At 38.4% G+C, this 21,103-nt stretch overlaps 1 protein-coding gene across 1 annotated transcript in view; it reads left to right on the forward strand.

Annotated features, from left to right (window-relative positions):
* Positions 1-215: 215 nt before the first annotated feature.
* The window catches only part of LOC103603224 (STE20/SPS1-related proline-alanine-rich protein kinase-like), a 117,542-nt gene continuing 96,654 nt past the window's right edge, over positions 216-21,103 (forward strand). Inside the window, exons 1-5 of the mRNA XM_008587717.1 lie at positions 216-359; positions 3,812-3,934; positions 4,029-4,058; positions 12,398-12,460; positions 14,306-14,373. Coding sequence (XP_008585939.1) covers positions 216-359; positions 3,812-3,934; positions 4,029-4,058; positions 12,398-12,460; positions 14,306-14,373 — 428 coding nt within the window. The remainder of the gene's footprint in view (positions 360-3,811; positions 3,935-4,028; positions 4,059-12,397; positions 12,461-14,305; positions 14,374-21,103) is intronic.

Here is a 21,103-nt window from a genome sequence, read left to right on the forward strand (position 1 = left end):
CATGTACTCTATAAATAGCAGTTAGTCAGAAACATGTTTATACTTCTGGTTGGTAAGATGCCTGATGACAGAAATGTTGCTGTGTGTTGCTTTCTGCATTGTCCAGTATGCACTTGATGGGCAGGCGTGAGGCTGGTGGCTGCTGGATCATTCAGGTTTAGATGTAGTCAGGCACACAGTGTGTTTGGTAGGCAGAGGAGAGGCCGCGTCACAGCATGCCCTTGAGAGGGAAAGAAAGTCGTTCTAAGGAGATTGTGAAATCCCTCGTCCTGGAAAAAGTTAATGTGGCAGTGGAAGAAGCTGGCGGGTACTTTGGAAGGGATTGGGCATGCTGGATTGAGACATTCTACTCAATTTTGGTCAGTATTTCTTTGGGTCACACTCATCTTTTGTTCAGTGGTGTGCTATGCATTGCTGACATATTTAGCACCCTACATGGGAAGTTTATCTGCTGGCTGTCTTATACTCTCCTTACTGTCATTTCCTGTTCTGGTGTCAGGGGCCAGGCGGCACTTTGCCATATTGCACAGAAGTCGTGACACCTAGTATTTATAGAAAGCTCCTGTTCAGAGGGACACCACTGGAATGGTTAGTCAGACTGCTCTGCTGACAGTTCCCCATGTTGCTGCCATCCCCTAGTCCTGCCTCTGACGTTTTACTTGGTGGCCCTTAGAACTGACCATTGAACCACACTGCTCCTCTGTCTGCTGGCTGAAACTGTCTTCTTTTCCTGTGGGTATCAGAACTTTGGTTCATTTATTTAATGAATTTCATAAAGATGCCATCTGGAGAAATGGAGAAAATATTATTTTCCTTTTCAGGTATGGTATAAATACAACTGCTTAATTGTATTATATTCCCAGTGTTGAGAATAAATGTTACTGCATGTAAAACTTTTTCTAACCTCACTCTTGCCAACTGTGTCCTAAACAATTTATGAGATTATGAATTCCTTTAGGTATCACTTAAATTGAGCTCGTTTCTCTGAGAAGCAATGGATTAAAAAAAAAATACACTGACAGAGAAAATAGAGAATAAATTCATTGTACCGCCTCTTGGCTTTGCTAAGTGACCATATCATTTAATAAAACAAGAGCAATGTAATAATAATGCAGTTGTTATTCTAAGAGTAAACAATCTCCATTCTCATCATTGTAGGGGGCGAAGAGGGCCCCCAATACAGAAGCTTTTACACAGCTTTTTTTGAAGGTTTTATTTTGCAAAGTATTCTTCAGTTCCTAAATAAGACCATTTGCTAGTTGGCTCTAAAAGATAAAAGTTGTTTCCGGTCATATCTACAAACTCCCTGCAAGGATGTAACTTTGTAAAAATGATTTCTCTTCTCTTTAGTAGAAGTCAATGTTGTATAAATACACCATGAAACCTGGGTTTCAAGTTATGTGGTAAGTTTATTCCTAGGAGTGAGCTGAGGGGCCATTCTCAAAGATAAACTTGTGTTATTTTTGCTACTATTATACCAATATTTTTCCCTACATTGATTTTTGGATGTTCTTTGTCTTAATATGGTCAGCATTTATACACTTATTTGTTTAACCAGTATTTGTTGCTTAAAAGCCCAATCCCATCATTGCTTTCAATGTCCAGGGCTATAATCCTAGCCTCAGACCTTGTTTTATCTTTCTCTCTTCCAGCAAATAAGACAGACACTGCCAGGATTCTAAAATAAAATAGAAATGGAAGAAGTTGGCTATTTTTTTGTTTGTAGTTTGATTGTTCTTGTGGAAATGAAAATGATAGATCTTATAAACATAAGCCAGAAGGGGAAGAGGGAATAAATTAAATTTTAGGGTGTAAAGCTGGACTACTCTCCAAAAAGAGAGAGATTTCCTTAGTGTAGTTAGTGTAGCCTCTTGAAGAATACTAATTCATCAATCATCCTTGTTTTTTTGTGATTTTGAATTTTGGTGGAATTTTATTCTGTTCCTGGTAAAAAAAAATTTCCTTGTTTTCTCACTTAGTATGTTTTGTAATAGGTGTGGTTTTAAATTTTTTCTTTTAAATGTTGTCATTAACATATGTCCCTCTATTTTGCTATCACCCTGATTTAGTATTGCTAAGAAAATAATTACTTTTATTGTATATGTGAACAGAAAATTCTTTTCTCTTCCCTTAGTCATTTCTTTGTAGCTTTAAAATGAGCAATCTGTTCTGAAAATTCTGAAGGGCATTTCAGCATTTTTTTCTACAGTACTTTGCCAGTTTCTATGAGCACCATTCAAATCACTGTCTTTAGAACAGATTTTTAAAACAACTCAAGATGCAAGTGGAAGAAATATCTATGTCAAGCACAGAAGGGGTTTTACTAAGAACTAAGTGTTGCAAAGGTGAATTAATTAGAAAATATGTTTTGGAGTGGAGAAAAAAGTTCTTTGTTGTTATTTTTTTTTTAAATCAAGCACAACTATTTGCAATTATGAATAAAAACTTTTTACTTGCTATTAATTCTCCGTTTTGGAGCTCAAATCTTCTAGACCACGTGGTCTGGATAACTTTTCCAAGTTGGACATGGTAATGCCCTCAAATCAAGCTCAACCGTGAGCATGTGTTGTGATGGCTTCGCATTGATCTGATCAATACTTAAAGTTCTGTGGTATTTCCCTTGGGGTCAGTGCACCTTCTGTAATGTAACTAAATAGTTTCTCGTCTAGTCTTTCTTCATATTATGGTCTTTCACCATCTTCACAGGACATTTTAGTCAACTTCTTCCAGGCATTTTATCCTTCAGCGGTATAAGGCAACTCACATTTGCGTGGGAATCTGAAGGCTTTGCTTCTTCCCCTGATTTTGCCCTCAGGGCTACGCGATCTTGGGTCACTTTCTGGGCTTTTGTCTTCTCATTTGTAAAATGAATGGATTGGACTAGATCATCGCAAGGTCTTTTTCCTCTGGGAGTTCCTATGAATCCACGGACCATTGGCTGTTATGTCCATATCGCATTCATCTCCTATAGTGCTTTGTTTAATCACGTCTCAGTACATGTTTTTAAAGGCAAATTGCTTTGGTCAGATGCTCATTCTCAGTCATCCTGTCCTTTTAAAAGTTTTGTGTTTTCAACCACAAAGACATTTGGAAAGCATGCTCTGTGGATTACATCTCTACCCTAGCTCACAACAATTTGAAATAATTGAGGAAGACCGATTATAATCTAAACATTGGCATGGCTGGTGATTATAAGGCTATGTTCCTAGCAACCTCACAAGTCTCATAAATGCTACAAAGTGTGTTAAGAATAGTCTGACACTGTTTTGTTTGGCTCAGGTAGGTTGAGCAGAATCCTGGGAAAATAAGCATGATGTCAGGTTCCAAAAAAGAGTGAGGTGGCAGCAGAAGGGCGTTTGCTTTTTTGACTTAGGTTTGAGGTCACTGGTACCTGTAGTCTAGTGAGCTCCCTGCCATCGCTCAGTCATTAGTCAGTGCTTGTATGCATTTCCTCAAGTGATTTTGAAGTCTGCCACATGGCCTTGTTCATATAGTAACTAATAGTCATTAACTGAAGTAAAAGTGCAAACTGAGCCTGATCCCTACTGGCTTCTCTGATATTTTTCGAAAATATTTTGTTCTACGCATGTATAGTAATGCATCTCAAGAACACAGTATTTTTGGGGAAAGGGCGAGCATGGGAGTCTGGAGGCTGTGTAATCTTTTGGGGTATTAACTTGCAGTCGTCCCTGGATGCCTAACCACTTAGTGTATTTCCAGGGTGGTGTGCCTGCCGTGCAGTCCGAGGACGGCACCGGCGCACTGTTCACATTCGACCAGTGAAGAGTTGTGTGGGCTTGTCTTGATTCAGGTAAGAAGAGTTCCTGGGTCAAGCGGTCACCTTCACAAAACCGAAGACGGTGACTGGGAGTGGAGTGACGATGAGATGGATGAAAAAAGCGAAGAAGGGAAGGCAGCTTTTTCTCAAGAAAAGGTAAATGACATGGATGACGGTTAGCTAACCTATGTAAATTTTATTTCTGTGGTATTTTTTTGTCTGTATTAATGGACACATAATTGTTTTACAGTCACGAAGAGTAAAAGAAGAAAATCCAGAGGTGAGCAGCGGTTATTTATTTATTTATTTATTTATTTCCGCCACTTCATCCCCCCTTTGTAGTATCACAGTGTGATCCATTTGGGAGAGAGGCTTCAAAATCTCATGGAGTAGAATAGAAGAAAAGGCACATAGACTTTGTAGGACCTGATTCTGTCTGAGTTATTTTGGGCCGTATAATTTGGGGCAAATTACTTTATTCTCTGAGTCTCAGTTTTCGTCAGATGGGGCTGATCACAGCACTTATAAAGTTGCCATGAGGATTGATGAAACCCCATACGTAAGATACTCAGTGGAGTCCTTAGCACAGACTAGGTAATCAATTAATTTTAACTTTTAATGTTACTGTCATTCAGAAAACATAGTAAGCATAGAGGCAAAGTTCCTTTTGGGTTTTCAGTTTACAATAAAGCAGATATTAAAATGGTTAGAAACTGGGTTGAATCTGTTGGTCTTGATTTCTAAATCTCCTGAGTAACTCAGTAGGTGAGGAATATACTTTTAACAGCTCCCCTTTGAGAACTGGTCATCTTTTGCTAAAGAGATCATTTTTTACTTCCTTCCTCCCTCTGACTAATTATCTTAATGCCTAATGATGACTGTAGTTCACAGGACTTGCTAATTCTCCTAGAGGAAATTTGAGCATATTTAAATAGCTTCAAATATCTTATAGATCTGGTAATTAATGTATACATTGATAAATTCTCATTAAGAAAACAGAAAACTTTGAGCTACGTATGATACCCATCCCAACTTTTTAAAATGAGCAGACCTCTCCTTTTGTTTGAATGGAGTAAATTTTACCATGCAATTTTAAGTGGCAGTAGCCCGCTAGGCCTTCTTGTGGCCACCAGCCACCCTTTCCCCTCTTCTTTCCTCCTTCTGTTCTTTCTCGATCTTTCATGCCACATTGATACCTTTCCTGGGGACTTTTCAGTCTGCCTGCCTCCCAGTGGTAGCTCTCCTTCAAATCCTGTTTCTCCTGTTTATCATATGAATTAATCTTTCCCTTTCATGCATAAAATATAAGCTTTGGTCCAGGACGTTGTTCCCTTCTGTTAGGAGCAATAGAGACAAGCCCCAGCACGGGACACATTGTCTACATAGACATGCTGAGTTTTTAGAAAGATCTTAACAAGGCTTCATGAACTCCGCCCTCTCCTTGCCCACTTTCCCATTTTATCTAGAGTGAAGTACAGAGTCCAGGTTTTTCATCTGTTTCTAAGAGCATCTCTAACTAAAAGTGTCAGTTCCGCTTAGAAGTAGAACAAAAAAACATGGTTCAGGTAGCACTGGTTACTCAGAAGGCATTTGTTATTGGTTTACCAAAGGCTGTCTTCATTGGATTATATTCATTGGATCCTGCCTTGCTAGAACAGACTGTTGGGGGTAGGCCTGTCTTCATGAGGATTTGTTAAGACAGTATCTTACTGTGTGCTTGTTGAAATTGCTCTGATAACTGATGTGTTATTTGAATAATGGCAGTATCTTTTTGGCAGAAATATTTTCCACATAGACAGAAAAGGGAATAATGCATACCATGCTGTCAGTTGATCCTCAAGCATCACTATTGACCTTCTTGAGTGGGAATTGAAAGTTGTAGACACTTCACTGTGTCTACACTCATTTGATTTCCCAGTGGCATATGTCTGTTCCCATGTTGGGTTATAATTAAGGAAACATATGAGTAGGCTTCTTATTTCTGTGAACGGATGCGTGTGTTTGCATGTAAACACTCCCACCAAATTTTATGAACAGTCAGTCCCACCTGCTATTTGCACAGCATCTCAGGCTAGTTTTTTGACACCCTTTCCTCTTCACAGGGCTGGCATTTCAGTATCCTGAGTGACACCAAAATGATGGTTCCTGGGTTCATTAAGCCTTTAATTAAATCATCCCTCTGGTATTCCAACTACCCAAAACTGCTTTCTGTAAAGCAAAGTGTAAAGTATTTTATCTATTATAAAGGGAATTAAAAAGTAAATGTTAAATATGTAAATATTTAACAAATATATATTATATGCCTACCACGGACACTATTTTAATAGGTGTTGGGTCTACACCGTGAGAAGAACAGAACAAAAGCCCTGTCCTTGCAGAGCTTACATTCTAATGAGGGTAGATAATATATAGGAACCTTAATAAGTAAATAAATTATGTGGTTTGTTACAGCGGAATAGAAGCAATACAAAAAAAAAAACTAGGATTGGGGTGGGGTTGCAAGGAGAGGATAGGAGGTTGTAATTTCAAGTGGGCTGGTCAGGGAAGTCCTTATTCAGAAGGGACATAGAATAAAGTTTTGAAAGAGTTATAGGAGAATTACATAGAATAAAACCGAAACACCACTTTTGTTCTGCTACTCCCCTCACCTCTGTGACTGTCACTTCTTTCCAGAGAGGTTAGTTAGCAGTGTTTGCTTCCAAACATTTTCCTGTTCATTTCCATACAAACATGTAAAGAAATCAGGCATGTCATTTTGAAAGCATGAATGGAATTATAAAAACTATAACTTTTTTTTTTTTTTGCAAATTGCCTCATTGTCTTGGAAATCTTTCCACATTAGATATCATAGATATGCCTTTTTAGTTTTAACTGCTGCCTAGTATTACACTGGATGGGTGGAAATGGTTTATTTAACCATTTCCTCCTTGGTGAGCATTTAGGTTGCAATTACAAAATCATTCCATTAACTTTTTTGTGTATGCATTTTGGGCAACACATATACCAGTAAAGTATAGGTACTTAGGATTATGATTGCTTTGTTTAAGCATCTGATGATTTTGAATTTTTGTAGTTGCACCACTGCTGTCAGTAACCTCTGAGGGTGTATCTTATACCTTTAAACATCTTTGAGAAAGAAATTTCTTAGCTGTGCCGAATGGCACATTTAAATGCCAGAGCGTTTACATTTTAATAGGCTTTTCAATAATGCTTGTCATTTAAATTGTAGTTCAGTTATGTTTTGACTAAAAGCGACTGGTAACTAGGTTGTATCTTATTTATGTTTGTGTTCCCTTTGCATCTAGTAGACACTGTATATATGCTTGCTGGTGACCCTTGCACAGAAATACTAACATTAAACAAGTGCATGAATAGGCATATAGCATTTGTGAATAGGTCAGAAGTGGGGATAAAGTTCAGAAGAAGAAGTTACATAATTGAGGTGAAGTTCAGGAAATGTAGTCTTAGTGGTACCATATTTAAACACAGTGAGATGCTGCAATAAAGGAGGGGCATTTTAGGAAAGCTTAATTTGTGAGGGGCTATGTGGTCTCCTGGGAACTATGAGGCACAAAATCTCCAGGTATTACAGCATTAGTTGGAGAAGATTGAGAAGTCCAGAGTGGGGAAGATGTGCCTGATTCTGGGCCATATTTGGAGATCCTCCTAAGTCCAAGAGAATTTCCAATATAACTGTAAAGTTTTCGAGATTCATAGCCAGATGCACTGAAAAACTGGTTCTGTGTTCCTAGCCTTATATTATAGATATGGCCTTGCAAAGTATTAATCACCCACTAGCAATTGCTAATTTGTAACAAGTGGATAATTCATACTCATTTCATTTATTTATCATCTTATTTCACTTGAGTGGTAGAAACCAGTAGAGACTAAAGATTAATAATCATAATAGTAACATTAATAATGTTAATTGTACAAGTGTTTAAACCATACCTCATTTCTGCATGTAGCTGTGCTAGGCACTGTGGGAATTATACAAAAGCAAAGACAGCCTGCTCTTTGGAAGCTTTTCATCTCTTTGGGAGTTGGGGAAGGGGTGGTATAAGCAAGGACTGGCCACTTTAGGTAGTGTTTCCTAGCTTATATAGCGTTTTGGCTAATATAAAGCTTTTTGACTATGATCCCATTATTGATCTTCTTTTGACCAGTGGTTTTGGAATTTATTTTTGTCAGACTCTGAAATGATAAGTACATGTTTTATGACTTTTTGTCAATTTTGTATTATACCCTAATTTTCTATATAAAAAGTAAAATTGACTTCATCTTTAAATTTTATTTAACCGTGGAGGAATTTGCTAAAGCTTTTATTAAAGCAACATTTTTTTTACAGCAGTACCTCAGTTAGGTGACATGAAAATAAGTGATTCCCAGCACTTGCTGCACATCAGAAAAACTGAAAGCTTTAAAAATGCAGATGCCTAGACTCAGTGCAGACATTCTGATCTGGAAGTTTGGAGTGATGTCCAAGCAACTCTGATTTTTAAAGAGCTGCTCACATGGTTCTGATGTGTGGCTGGGACTGACAACTACTGGCTATGAAAACTGCACAGATCACTCTGAATCCAGAAGTCCAGATTGGAATCCAGGAATATTTTGTGCTCAAAATTCCTGAGGATTTATTTTAAATATCTGTATCATAAATTAAAAAAACAAACAAACCTAAGAAAAACATTTTGGGAATCTCATGGGAAAGTTGTTCTTATTTAATTATGTGTAATGAAGCAGATGGGAAAGTTTTTTGACCGAAGCCCAGTGGGGTTCACAAGAGCTATATTGAAGAGTTTCATTATCGAGACCTAGACTATGTTATTTATGATAGTGAATCTGCATCCCAACTCTGGGATATTGTTCTGAGGAGAAAATATATTTGGTGAGCATTTAGGTTGAGTTAATTTTACTAGACATTAGATACAATGTGAAGGCTAAATTTATTGTTTATAATACTCATTGCTATTACCTGATGATTTTTAAAACTACTATTAGCTTTTGAAAATTATTTCTGGTGAAAATATGTTTTCCAAATGCCTGTTAACTCTCATACATGGTTGTTTTATATTCATATGTAGGTGGCGAGAAAGATTTTTTTTTTTTTTTGTCCTTTTTTGTGACCGGTAAGGGGATCACAACCCTTGGCTTGGTGTCGCCTGCACCATGCTCAACCAGTGAGTGCACCGGCCATCCCTATGTAGGATCCGAAACTGCGGCAGGAGCGCCGCTGCGCTCCCAGCGCCACACTCTCCCGAGTGCGCCAAGGGGTCGACCCGGAGAGAAAGATTTGATTTCTCTCAGTTTATTATGCTTAGCCTAATCATCACAGACTGCTTTATGATACCACTTTCTCAAAGGTGTTACTATTGAGACAGGTGACAGGCCATCTGAGTAGTTGTGATGAAAGTTAGATTTGCTGATAATCTAAACCTACTGTATTCTGAAAATAAACTTATTTTGGAAATAATTTTAGATTTACAGCCATGTTGCAAAGATAGTATAGAGTTTCACTATACTTATCACCTGGTTTCCCCCACTGATAATTTCTTACACAACTCTGGTATGTCTGTCACAACTCAGGAACCAGTATTTCTACATTACTGTCCAGTAAACCTTGGAGTTTATTCAGATTTCACTAGTTTCTTCACTAATGCACTTCTGTTCCAGGATCCAGTCTAGTATAACACATCATGTTTAGCTACAGTATTTTAAAATAGAAGTTGAGAAGATTAGGCAGGACTCTATGAAGAGTCCGAAAGCAGATGTTGTCCCTTTCTTCTCTCCATTCTGAGATGTTTTCCTCTCTTTTACCCTGTCCCACATCCCCACTGAGGTCTATTTCCAGGACAGTGCCCAACATTAATCTATTATTTTTTTTCTCCTCCTTCTATTAAAACACCCATTCTCACAATTGCCCTTTTTTAAAGGAAACTGTTTAAAAGGAAAAAAATATGTATGATAAATTTCTGTTGTACTGTTGATGAGTGACAACTGCTGACTGTGTTAGCTCTCTTGTAAGTTTTTACATTTAAAAGAGTGTGCCCCAAAAGCTATGCCCTAATCCCATAGAATGGATCCATAATAGTGACATTTGGGGGACTGCAGTTGGTTGTCGAGGAAGATGTTTTGTACAGGAACCTCCCTCTCCGATACTCCTGCCCATCTGTGCACATGTTCTGAAGAATCATCCGTATTGCTTGTATACCAGTGACAGGGAGGCAGGTCCCTTCACTGTATGCAGGGTTACCCCTACACAGTGAGGCTGCAGGGTGTGTGCAGGGTTCCAGCTCTCAGTCTAGTCTGAGTAAGCTCTCCATCCTGATGATTTCCCAGGAGTAAGGGCTCAGGGCAGGAGATGGGGCCTTGCCAGGGGAAAGAGAAGTTGTCTCTCTTTACTAAATGCCACTAAGATTTTTCATATTATCATTGTTTTTTGACTAAGATAGGATATGATGTAAGTGCTGATGTGGCTTGGTTGTATCTTAAATGTAAATTCAGATTGTGGAATCAGCCTGAAAGATTCTTTCCAAGAGATCATTTGGTATAGGCCCAGGCCCTCTGGCTGGTTAATGAATGCAGGTGGTTGTTCTAACAGACTAATTTTTCCCCAACATTTTATTATGAGAATTTTTAAACATATAGCAACATTAAAACACATTTTATAATGAGCACCATATACCTATCAACTAGGCCCTACTATTACTATACTTGCTTTATCACATACATATCCATCTTTTTATCTTTCTGTCCACCTTAATTTTTGATGCATTTCAAAGTACATTGTAGACATCAATATACCTCTTCCTGTTACTTCAGAACTCACATAGTTTTTTTTCTTTAGTTTAAACATTTACTGGTACGTATTTGTGAGGTACAGTGTGTTGTTTCAGTGCATGCATGTACTGCACAATGATTCACTTAGGTAGACAGTGTAGTTTTGTACCTGTTAGTCCACCACTTTTCCTTCCTCCCATCTCCCCTCCCCTCCCAGCCTCTGGTAACCATTATTCCTACTCTCTTCTTCTCTGAGATCCACTTTTTTTTTAAAAAAGATTCCACATATGAGTGAGATCAGGCAGTATTTGTCTTTCTGTGCCTGACTTAACTTCACTTAACATGATGCTTTCCAGTTCCATCCATCTTGCTGCAAATGATAGGATATCATTTTTCTAATAGCTAAATAGTTTTCCACTGTGTATATATACCCCAGTTTTTTAAAATCCGTTCATCCATTGATGGGCATTTAGGTTGATTCCATCTCTTGGATATGGTGAATAGTGTTGTGAAGAACATAGGAGTGCAGGCGTCTTCATTTCCTTTGGGTATATACCCAGTGGTGGAATAGCTGGCTCATAAGACAGATCTATTTTTAGTTCTCTGAGGAACCTCCATATTGTTTTCCACAGTGGCTGTACCAATTTACATTCCACCAACAATGTTGGAGGGTTCCTTTTTCTCTGCATCCTCTTTAGCCCTTATTTTCTGTCTTGTTGATAATAGCCATTCTCACTGGAGTGAGATGATATCTCATTGCAGTTTTAGCTTGCATTTCCCTGATGATTAGTGATTTGTAGCATTTTTTTCATTTGCTTATTGGTCATTTGTATGTTTTCTTTTGAAAAATGTCTGTTCAGATCCTTTGCCCATTTTTTAATTGGGTTATTGTTTTCTTGCTGTTGAGTTATTTTAGTGCCTTACATATTTTGGGTATTAGTCCCTTGTCTGATGTGTGGTTTGGAAACACTTTTTCCCATTCTGTAAGTTGTCTCTTTACTTTGTTGATTGTATCCCCTGATGTGCAGAAGCTTTTTAGTTTGGAAGCACTGAGAGTAAGAATTTTATGCTCTTGAACTTTAGAAAAATCTTGCCACAAAGAATTTCTGATGATTTCTGATGATTTTAAAATTGATTGTAAGTTGAGAAACAGGAGATCCGTTTCGTTCATTTCATTGCTCTTTCTCTTTGAGTTTTTTTTTTTTGTCTTTCAAGTTTTGCTTCAGGGAAGATTTCACCAAAGTAGGGCTTGAGGCAAAAATAATTTAGGTGTCACCTTAGGGCCAGGTTTCCAACTTTGAGAGATAAATATAACCTATCATGCTGGCATTTCTATTGGGAAAAGTGTTTTTTAAAAACCCAATTACTCTTACATATTTTTGAAATTGTTTGAAGTAACAATTAAAGGGGCAGGTTTTACTAACCCTAATATCCTTTGATTAAGGGTTTCTTAAGTTTAAATGAAATTTTGCAACAAGAAAAAATTGTCCTTCGACATCTTTCTGTTACTAAGTTTAAAATATCAAATAGTCCATGCCTTTTCACTTTAGCTCAGTGGTTCTCTAAAAGCCTAAGGATCATCCAGGGAACTTGTTAAAGATACAGAGTCTCTTCTGCCTCCCTGTAATTCTGAATCATAGGTTGGGTGAGGTGCAAGAGTCTTTAACACCTGTCCTAGGTGATTCCAGTGCAGGTGGTCAAAGGCCCACACTTTGGGAAATACTGCTTTAAGATCTTTTGAAAATGATTATCTCTGATGATTGGACTTAATGTAACTTACACTGACCACAATGTCTCATTTTGGTTTCCTTGATGCTGTAATGGTGGCTCTCTTAACAGATTGCGGTGAATGCCAGCAATATCCCTGAGCAAATACAGTCTCTCTCTGTGCACGACTCTCAGGTAAGTTCCTCTGCCAGTCATTTCTGTTTCAGATGTTTTGTAGATAGATCTTTAGAAAAACCCAACATTTCAGAGAAGAGCTTCCAAATCAGGGATTTGTAAGTTTTTAAAAAAAATATATGGAGAGAAAGAGTACTGTTTACTATTGAGCTTGCTTTGCAGGACCTCTGACTTTTGAATGATACGTTCAAGAGTGAGAATTGATAACCAGACTGAAGTTGCGGGTATTGTGGGAAATAAAAAAAGGAAAGAAAATGGCGTACTGTCTCATTATATTCCACCCATAAAACTTTGTGGTTAATTGATACTTTTATTTTTTGCTCCTGGTTGGATTTCTGTAACCTGTTTTAATAATTCTTTTATCATTGACTTTTATGAGCCAATTCATCTTTACAAGTTGCCTTGTAAAAATAATAGTCCAATGACTGTGAAATGCACTTATAATGCATTCTTATTAAAGTTATGTAACAGAAGATATGTGCTGTGAGTCATGTTGGGTGAAAATGAAGGATGTAGAGCAGTCCGGGGGAAAGGACTACGGTCATAGAGCTGTTGTGCAGGCTCACATTCTTCTGGTTTTGCTGTGTAATTAACAGGCAAGCTTCCAAAGTGGTTATACTATATATAAACCACCATCAGGCTTAGGATCACAGTTTGTTTGTTTTTTTTGTTTTCAAAATCTGTATATTCTGTTTAAATTCACTTCTATTTTACTTGATCTGTTTTATGAAACAGCTGTACATTGGGGAGATGGTTAGAGTGATGGAATTTTGTGCTTGCCGGAAGCCTTTTTGAGGTCAGATAGCTAGTCCTTGGCGCTTACTTTATAGCTGAGCAAGCAAAGACTTGCAGAGGTTAAGCAGCTCACCCCAGGTGACACCACTGGTTAGAGGCAGAACAGCATTCAGTTTAGGTTTTCACACTATGTCAGGCAACTCAGTAAAGTACCTTGAGATGAACTGTAGGGATTGGTTGAATGATAGAAGGCTAGTTGGGAATACTAATGGGTCAGAAGGCAAAGAGAGTAAAGGAAACAGGAAAAGAGATTAGGATAACTAGTATAACATTTAAAAAATTTATGACTCACTTTCACATATGAAGGTCTTTTAATTATATTTTTCCCCAAACTTTTTGAAGTACTGTCGTATATTATTTTATTCCTTCAGTAACCTTTTGAGGCAGGTGTTATCCCCATTTTGTAAATGGGAAAATAGATTCAGGGAATGACTTGGCCATGGTTGCATAGCTTGTCAGTGGCAGAGATGTATCTTGACCAGAAATCCCTTATTTTTCCTGCTCCACCAAGAAGGTTGACTCCTGTCCAGACATTGCTAGGAATAGGGTGGGGCTAGGCAGTAGAGGCACTCATGGTTGATAATCTGTGTTCAAGGATATAGGCTCTAGGTAAGAAAGGCAACAAAGATAAATGGTTGCCTAATCTACTGGGTTCTACCTTTCTCTGCATCTTGAGGTTTAATGTGCCCAACCCTGGTGCATAACCACAGCCCAGTGAGTATCAGTGCATGGCTCGGATTGCAAGATGTCCCTTTAGATGGCTGACCCTTCTTTGGACTTGCTGCAGCTTGTACCAATTGTTTATAGTTTTCATTCCCACAACTGAGGCTTTCTGTATGAAATGTTCACATTCTCAGTTGTGGTGGGAATTAGGCATCACTCCAGCCTTCACGTTGAGGTGTTGTGAGGCCAAATATGACCTGCAGGTGTAAAGACCTCGTTTTGAAATTTCCAGAAATAAAAGGGGCGTATAAATTGAGGGATATTGTGATTTTATTTCTTTCTTTGACAATAAAGTTTATAACACTGTTTGCTGTTTTGTTTTTAAAGGGCCAACCCAATGCTAGTGAAGACTACAGAGAAGGTTCCTGTGCCGTGAACCTCGTTTTAAGATTGAGGTGAATAATACTGTTGTTTATTTTGTATCATTTCTCCTACAGTACAGTATTCTGATCTCCTTCATTAACTTTTCATAATACTAGCATAAAATAAAATTGTTAACTTATTTGATTTCCTCAAACAACCAGTGTATATTGTATTCCCGGGACTAATTGTGCTCTTCTAATTGTTTACTAAAGAAGAAAGAAGAGTGGGTCTGCAGGCTCACTATATCTTTCATTAGGTTTCTTTTTCCTCCTTGCCTTTTTTTCCTTGGGTTTTTCTTTCTTTTTCTTTTTTACAATGTTTAAGATCCCAGTAAGAGACTTTTAATGAGTTTCTTTCACACTTCAGCAGTCGGTCTCTGACAGAAATAAAGCATGCTGTACTACAAGTTGCACGTTCAGAACATTTTTCAGTGGCAGGTTTGATCAGCCACTATGGAGAAATGACAGATATATTCTGAAAGAACCTTCAGTCTTCTAGGAAATAGTTACAAATATAGTATTGGACAGTATAGTCCTTGTCTATACTCTAGTGAATGAAAGCTGTGTCTATTTTAAGGATTTTTAAAATTTAAAGGTCCATCATTGCAATATTCTTTAAGAACTTTGTATCTCGAGACAAAAGAAAATTGCTTAAACTCGATTGCAAACAGCCAAATTTACCAGATCAAGCAAAATACCATCATATTTTCAAAGAAGTTATACCCATGTTCTCTTTCTGACAATTAAATGAATAAAGCATGTGGCTATTAGATGTTTTCAGAGCCGTGGCTATAAAAGCAGGTTCCTCCTCCAGGATAGTTGACAGCCATCTGAGTTGTAGTCCATCAGGGCAGATTATCATTGCCACAATCACACCTTACTTCTTGTGGTCAAGGTCATTTTACAGTCTGAAGTGCATTTTCACGTGCCTATCAGGGGAACCTCACACTAACCCTTGGTGTGATTTAATTCAGAGTCAATTTCCCAGTCAGGAAGTGAAATTATTACAAGACTATTCTTACATTTGAAAGTAGCCTTGATTATTATTTACAATTAGTGAATTTAGCAATTGCCAAAGAATGAAATAGCCCATACCCTTTTTGTTTGACTTTGGAACCAGATACTGTTTTCTTTTAATTTTCTCCTGTTTAATTACTCATTCATTCACTGTATGCCAGGCACTGTATGCCAGGCTCAGTGTTTGTCACTGAGGTACGGTCGTCAGCAAGACTGCAGAGGTTGCAGTCTAGCCCACTGAGTGTGCAGTGTTGGAAGTGACCTTTATAAACCAACAATCCAGTCTCTACTTTATGTGTGGGAAAATCTATTCCTTCACATCCCCACTGAATGTTTACTTAGCCTTTGTGCATACTGAAGCTCACTTTTTCTGTGTGATCTCCCCTTTGAAGGAGAAAAGCTTTAATTGTTAGAAGGTTCTTCCTACTTCTGAAGATTCAACTGACCTTCCTATACTGGGCTCCTATGGGTTCTAATTATACCCTTAGAGCAAATATCAGGCTCTCTGGGTAAGTCTCCTGGAGAATGTGTCAAAATGCATATTGCCGAGCCTTACCTCCAGATATTGTTTTGCTATAGGTACTAGGACAATATAAAGCAAATGCATTCCCTCATTTTTCTGAGAGTCCTTTGTATATTTGTGAGGTTTGTTCTCTTTTACTAGGCAGAGTACTGCAAGTATCTTTAGTCTTGCTTCTCATGGTGTTCGTAGTTTCTATGTTGCCCTCACAGTCCTGGTTGCTAACCTTTATTAACATTTAGTCGGGCCGAGCCGGTGGCGCACTTGGGAGAGTGCGGCGTTGGGAGCGCGGTAGCACTCCTGCCGCGGGTTCGGATCCTATACAGGAATGGCCGGTGCGCTCATAGCACTCACTGGCTGAGCGTTGTGCGGCTGGTCTCAAAAAGGACAAAAGAAAAAAAAAAAAACATTTAGTCTACATGTGCTTTTGTTGCCTTTTCTCTCATGAGTCTAGGTTGTTGTTTTCATGAGTTTGTGGCTTAGATTACTGGTCCCACAAGATGCTCCATGAAGAAAGGATTCCGTGTTCAAATGAGTTAAGAAACAATGCACACTATCCATCTATCTGTACACAAATATACACACACCTCTTTTTTGGAAATCACAAGGAACACTAACATATCAAATGTTCAAAGAAGTTTTGCAGGAAAAGAATTTGTTTGACAGTGTTTAATCTAAATCCCATTTGAACTCAGAACTCTTTTCGTGCAACTATTTCCCAATGTCACCCTTGACCCTTTTGAATGTCACCCATATTTAAATATAGGACTCCAGATGTGGTCTGAGTAGGCTGGAATCTATTAATAAAAAGTGATTTTTTTTGCAGTTCACACTCTATATTTCTCCTAAACTAGTCTAACATTTCATTGCCTTTTGAAATATTCTTGTATGTTGGTGACAAGTTCAGCATAAATTCAGCAGTAAAAACAATTGATTCTATTTTTTTTTCCATTTGAAGGGCTACCAAGCCTAATTCTGAACTGCAACTCATATTTTAAAACTCTAGGTATGGCTTATCATTTATTACTATAATAATTAATCTGTTGATTTTAATTCATTTCTTGCCCACCATATGTTTCAATCATGATTGTCAGTGCATCATATTAGTTACAATGTTTGGATATATGTCACTGGTTGATCTGATGAACCTGTCTTTTAATCTTTTTCCAAAACATTGATTGACATGTTTAATTGTTTTTAAGGGAGGACAGTTTTCTGGCATCTGTTAGAAACCACTCACTTTCTGAATGACTTTTAATAATTAACTAGCATTCTTTGGTATAGTTTTCAACCAGAAACAAATTCAATTTACTCTACTGCCTTTTATTAGACATCTTACTAACTGTTCAGAAGATTATCATAAAGGGATCTGTTAAATATGTTGAAATTCAGAATACTACATAAACAGCATTTTCCTAATGGATCTAACCACCTAGAAATGCTTTCATATAATAGAAATTAACTTTAGTATGACTTATTTTTAGTGAATACATGTTTATGCTAATTGTTGAAGTCTTAGGCTGCTTGGGCTGGCAAACAAAACAAAACAAAACCATAGACTGGGTGCATGAAACAATAGAAATTTTTTTTCCCATTTCTGGAGGCTGGAAATTTGAGATCAGCGTGTCAGCATGGTTGGTTTCTGAGGACTCTCTTCCTGACTTGGAGCTGGCCGTCTCTTACTGTGTCTTAATATGGCAGAGAGAAAGTAAGAGCAAGCTCTATGGTGGCACTTCTTATAAGGTCTAATCCCGTCATGAGGGTCCTACCCCCATGATCTCATCTAAATATACTTACCTCCCAAAGGCTGTATCTCAAAATACCATCACATTGGGGGTTGGGGCTTAAACATGTGAATTTTAGGGGGACACATTTCAGTCCATAGCAGTTTGTATACTCTAAATGTTTAAAAGCTATTTGTTTAACCTATTGCTTTTCATATTTGCAAACTCACGAATCTCTCAGATTACCTGGGGTGGAGGGGGGATATCCTTGTACTCCATTTTGAGAAATAGCCTTTGAAAATTAAAAGCTAAATGCTATTACATGTTTGTGATCACTCTCTGTGCTAAAGTAAATACATTCATTCATTCTATAAATATTTATTGAGCATCTACTGTATGCATGACACTGTTTAGGTGCTATGATGTAGTAGTGGAAAAAAGAAAAGACAAATTTCTTGCCCTCAAGGAACTTACATTCTAGAGCAAGGGAGAGGAAATTTTCAAATATTCAAATTATATATATGATATATCAAGTTCTTTGAAAGAAAAGCTCTGTCAGGAGAACAGAAAGTAAGGGGGGTATTCTATATTATGGAAGATGTGTTAGTTTCTATTGCTGTGGAAAACCCTTCGTGATCTCACAGTTTCTGTGGGTCAGAAATGTGGGCCCAGCTTAGCTGGTTCTCTGCTCTGTGTCTCACGAGGCTGAAATTAAGGCATGCTCATCTGGAGCTCAAGGTCCTCGTCCAAACTCTTTTGGGCTGTTGGCAGAATTTCATTCCTTATAGTTGTAGACTGGGGCCCTCAACTCCTACAGGCCACCTCTCCACAAACAGTTTACAGCGGGACTATTTGCTTTTGCAAGAGCAGCAGTAGACCATCTCCCCTCCCCTCCTCTCCCAGGCCTCAGTCTTTCTTTTAATGGTTTCTTACCTGATTAAGCCAGTCTCCTTAACATAATCTGCCTTTTGATAGTTAACTCAAAGTTAACTGATGCAGAACCTTAATTACATCTGCAAAATCCCTTCACCTTTACCACACAATGTAACTTAATCACAGGAGTGACATCCCATCATATTTGCAGGCTCCATTCATACTCAAGGGGAGAGAGGATTTTGCAGGACATGTGCATCAGGGAATGGGAATATTGGGGCTATCTTAAAATTCTGCCTCCCATAGAAGGCCTCTCTAAACAAAGTGGTATTTGAGCAGACAGGCCCCTGATGGAAGTGAGGAATCAACTCATGAGGCAGAGCTAAAAGCAACAGCAAAGGCTCTAAGCAGGAAGCATGTTATAAGCAATGATAAAAACAGCCAGGAAACCACTGTGAACAGAGTGGTAGGGATGAGGTCAGAGAGTTAGCAGGAGCCAAATCATGTAGAACCATGTATCCTGTGGTGAATACTTTGGTTTTCCCTGTTAGAGAGTTGGGAAACCACTGGAGGTCCGTGAGCAGAAGAGTGATGTGATCTGAGTTAAATTTTTAAAATAGCCCTGCAATTACTTTATAGAGAAGAGACAGTATAGAGACCATATAGAGTGGCAGTGAGAGCCCCTTGGCAGGCTAATGCAATGACACAGTGAGTGATGACGTGACTTGGAGCAGAGTGGGGACTAATGGAGGTGGTGAGCAATTATTGGATTCTGGGTTGGAGAGAAAGAACTCAAAGTTTACTCAAGGATTTGGCCTGAAAGTGTGGGTAAGTGGAGTTGCTATTTTCTGAGATGAGCAAGAGAATTGGTCTTGCACGTTGGGGTGGAATCAAGAATTCAGTTTTGGACATGTTAAGTTTGAGCTGTCTATTAGACATCTATGTAGAAATGCCAGGTAGGTATTTGGATGCATGATTTCAAAGATGTCTGAGCTAGAGGTATAAATTTGAGAACTGTTGGTGTGTATGGCATTTAAAGCTATGAAATTAGATGAATCATCTGGGGAGTGAGAGAAGGTAGAGAAGTGGACTGGTACACTCTCACAGGTGGTGCCTAGATAAGCCATCCACAGATTGAGAAGGAGAGGCTGGTGAGGCAGAGGAGAGAGTGGTGGTCCTGTAAACCAAACGGAGTAGGTGTTTCAAGAAAGGAATGAAAAGCTGTGTCAAGTGCTATTAATAGATCAAGTACAATGAGAACTAAGAATTCACTATTGTATTTGGCAAAACGAAGCACAGTCTTGACCTTGGCAAAAACTGTTTCAGTGGAGTGATGGGAACAACAGCCTTGAACTGGGTTCAAGACAGAGTGGCAGGGGAGAACATGGGCTAACAAGGATTGATAACTTGTCAGTACAGATAACTCTTGCTAGAAATTCTTGATACAGGGCAGCAAAATATGGGGTGATAGTTCAATGAAAATATGGGAGAAAGGGAGGTGTTTTTAGGAAGTATGTTTATAAGTTAAAGAGAATGATCTAATAGGGAAGGAAAAGTTGAATGAGAGAGGGGACATTGCAAGATGTCCTTAATGGGCGAGCACGAATGATACCCATGCATCCATGCAGATGTCAGCCATAGACAGGAGAATGGAGCATCATCTCTCAGACACTGAAGGCAGCGTAAGGGGAGGGCAGGGGGAGGTGTAAGGAGATTTGCTAGATTTTGGGGGTGGGGATGTGGAAATCCTCTTCTTTTATTTCTGTTTCATCAGTAAAATAAGGAGTGTTATCAGCTGAGAGTGAGGAAGGAAAAGAATATATTAGAGGTTTGAGAAGAGAGGAGAAATAATTGTGTAGGAGAGTACATTTACTAGGGAAATGTGGTAGGATTAACAGGTTACACAAGGGATCATTTGAGGTTAATGACTGTGAACTTAAAGTGTCCCTGCTATTCTAATGCCTCAGAACATAAGTGTGTGATTACAATTGAAATGGAAACACAACATTTAAAAACATTCATAGGGGATTCTGAGAACATACCCAAGGGCCCTAGTTTTAGAAATACTGTTTAAGTCATAAATAAATATGGGTCATAGAATGCCATCAAGCTGATCTCTTGTGTGTGGGGTGGCAGTCCCCTGCCCTCTTCTTTTGCCACCAGCATTCCTCATAGGGCCATCTTCTCTGACAACCTTTGAGTATCAAAAACCTGCCATCCAGTGTTGGTCCCTGCCATACAATTTTTTTGTTTGTTTTTTGATAGTTTTTTAATTAGAACAATTGATTATACATATTTGTAGGGTACAGATTTGAATATTAATACCTGTATACAATATGTGGTGATCAAATCAGGATAATTAGTGTATTCATGTTTACAAAATGCAATCAATCTTTGTGACCTTTAACCAATTTCTCACTAACCCCCCCTCCCTCTTTCCCACCACTAATAACCACAGTTCCATTCTCTTTTTTTTGAAAGTTTAACATATTATTGTGATTGTTGTTTCTATATTTTCTTTTTTCCTTCCTTTCTCCCTCCCTCCCTCCCTTCCTTCCTTTCTTCCTTCCTTCCTTCCTTCCTTCCTCCCTCCCTCCCACCCTCCCTCCCTTCCTCCCTTCCCTCCTCC

Source organism: Galeopterus variegatus, unplaced genomic scaffold, assembly GCF_000696425.1.
Source record: "Galeopterus variegatus unplaced genomic scaffold, G_variegatus-3.0.2 Scaffold4507, whole genome shotgun sequence".
Classification (NCBI taxonomy): domain Eukaryota; kingdom Metazoa; phylum Chordata; class Mammalia; order Dermoptera; family Cynocephalidae; genus Galeopterus; species Galeopterus variegatus.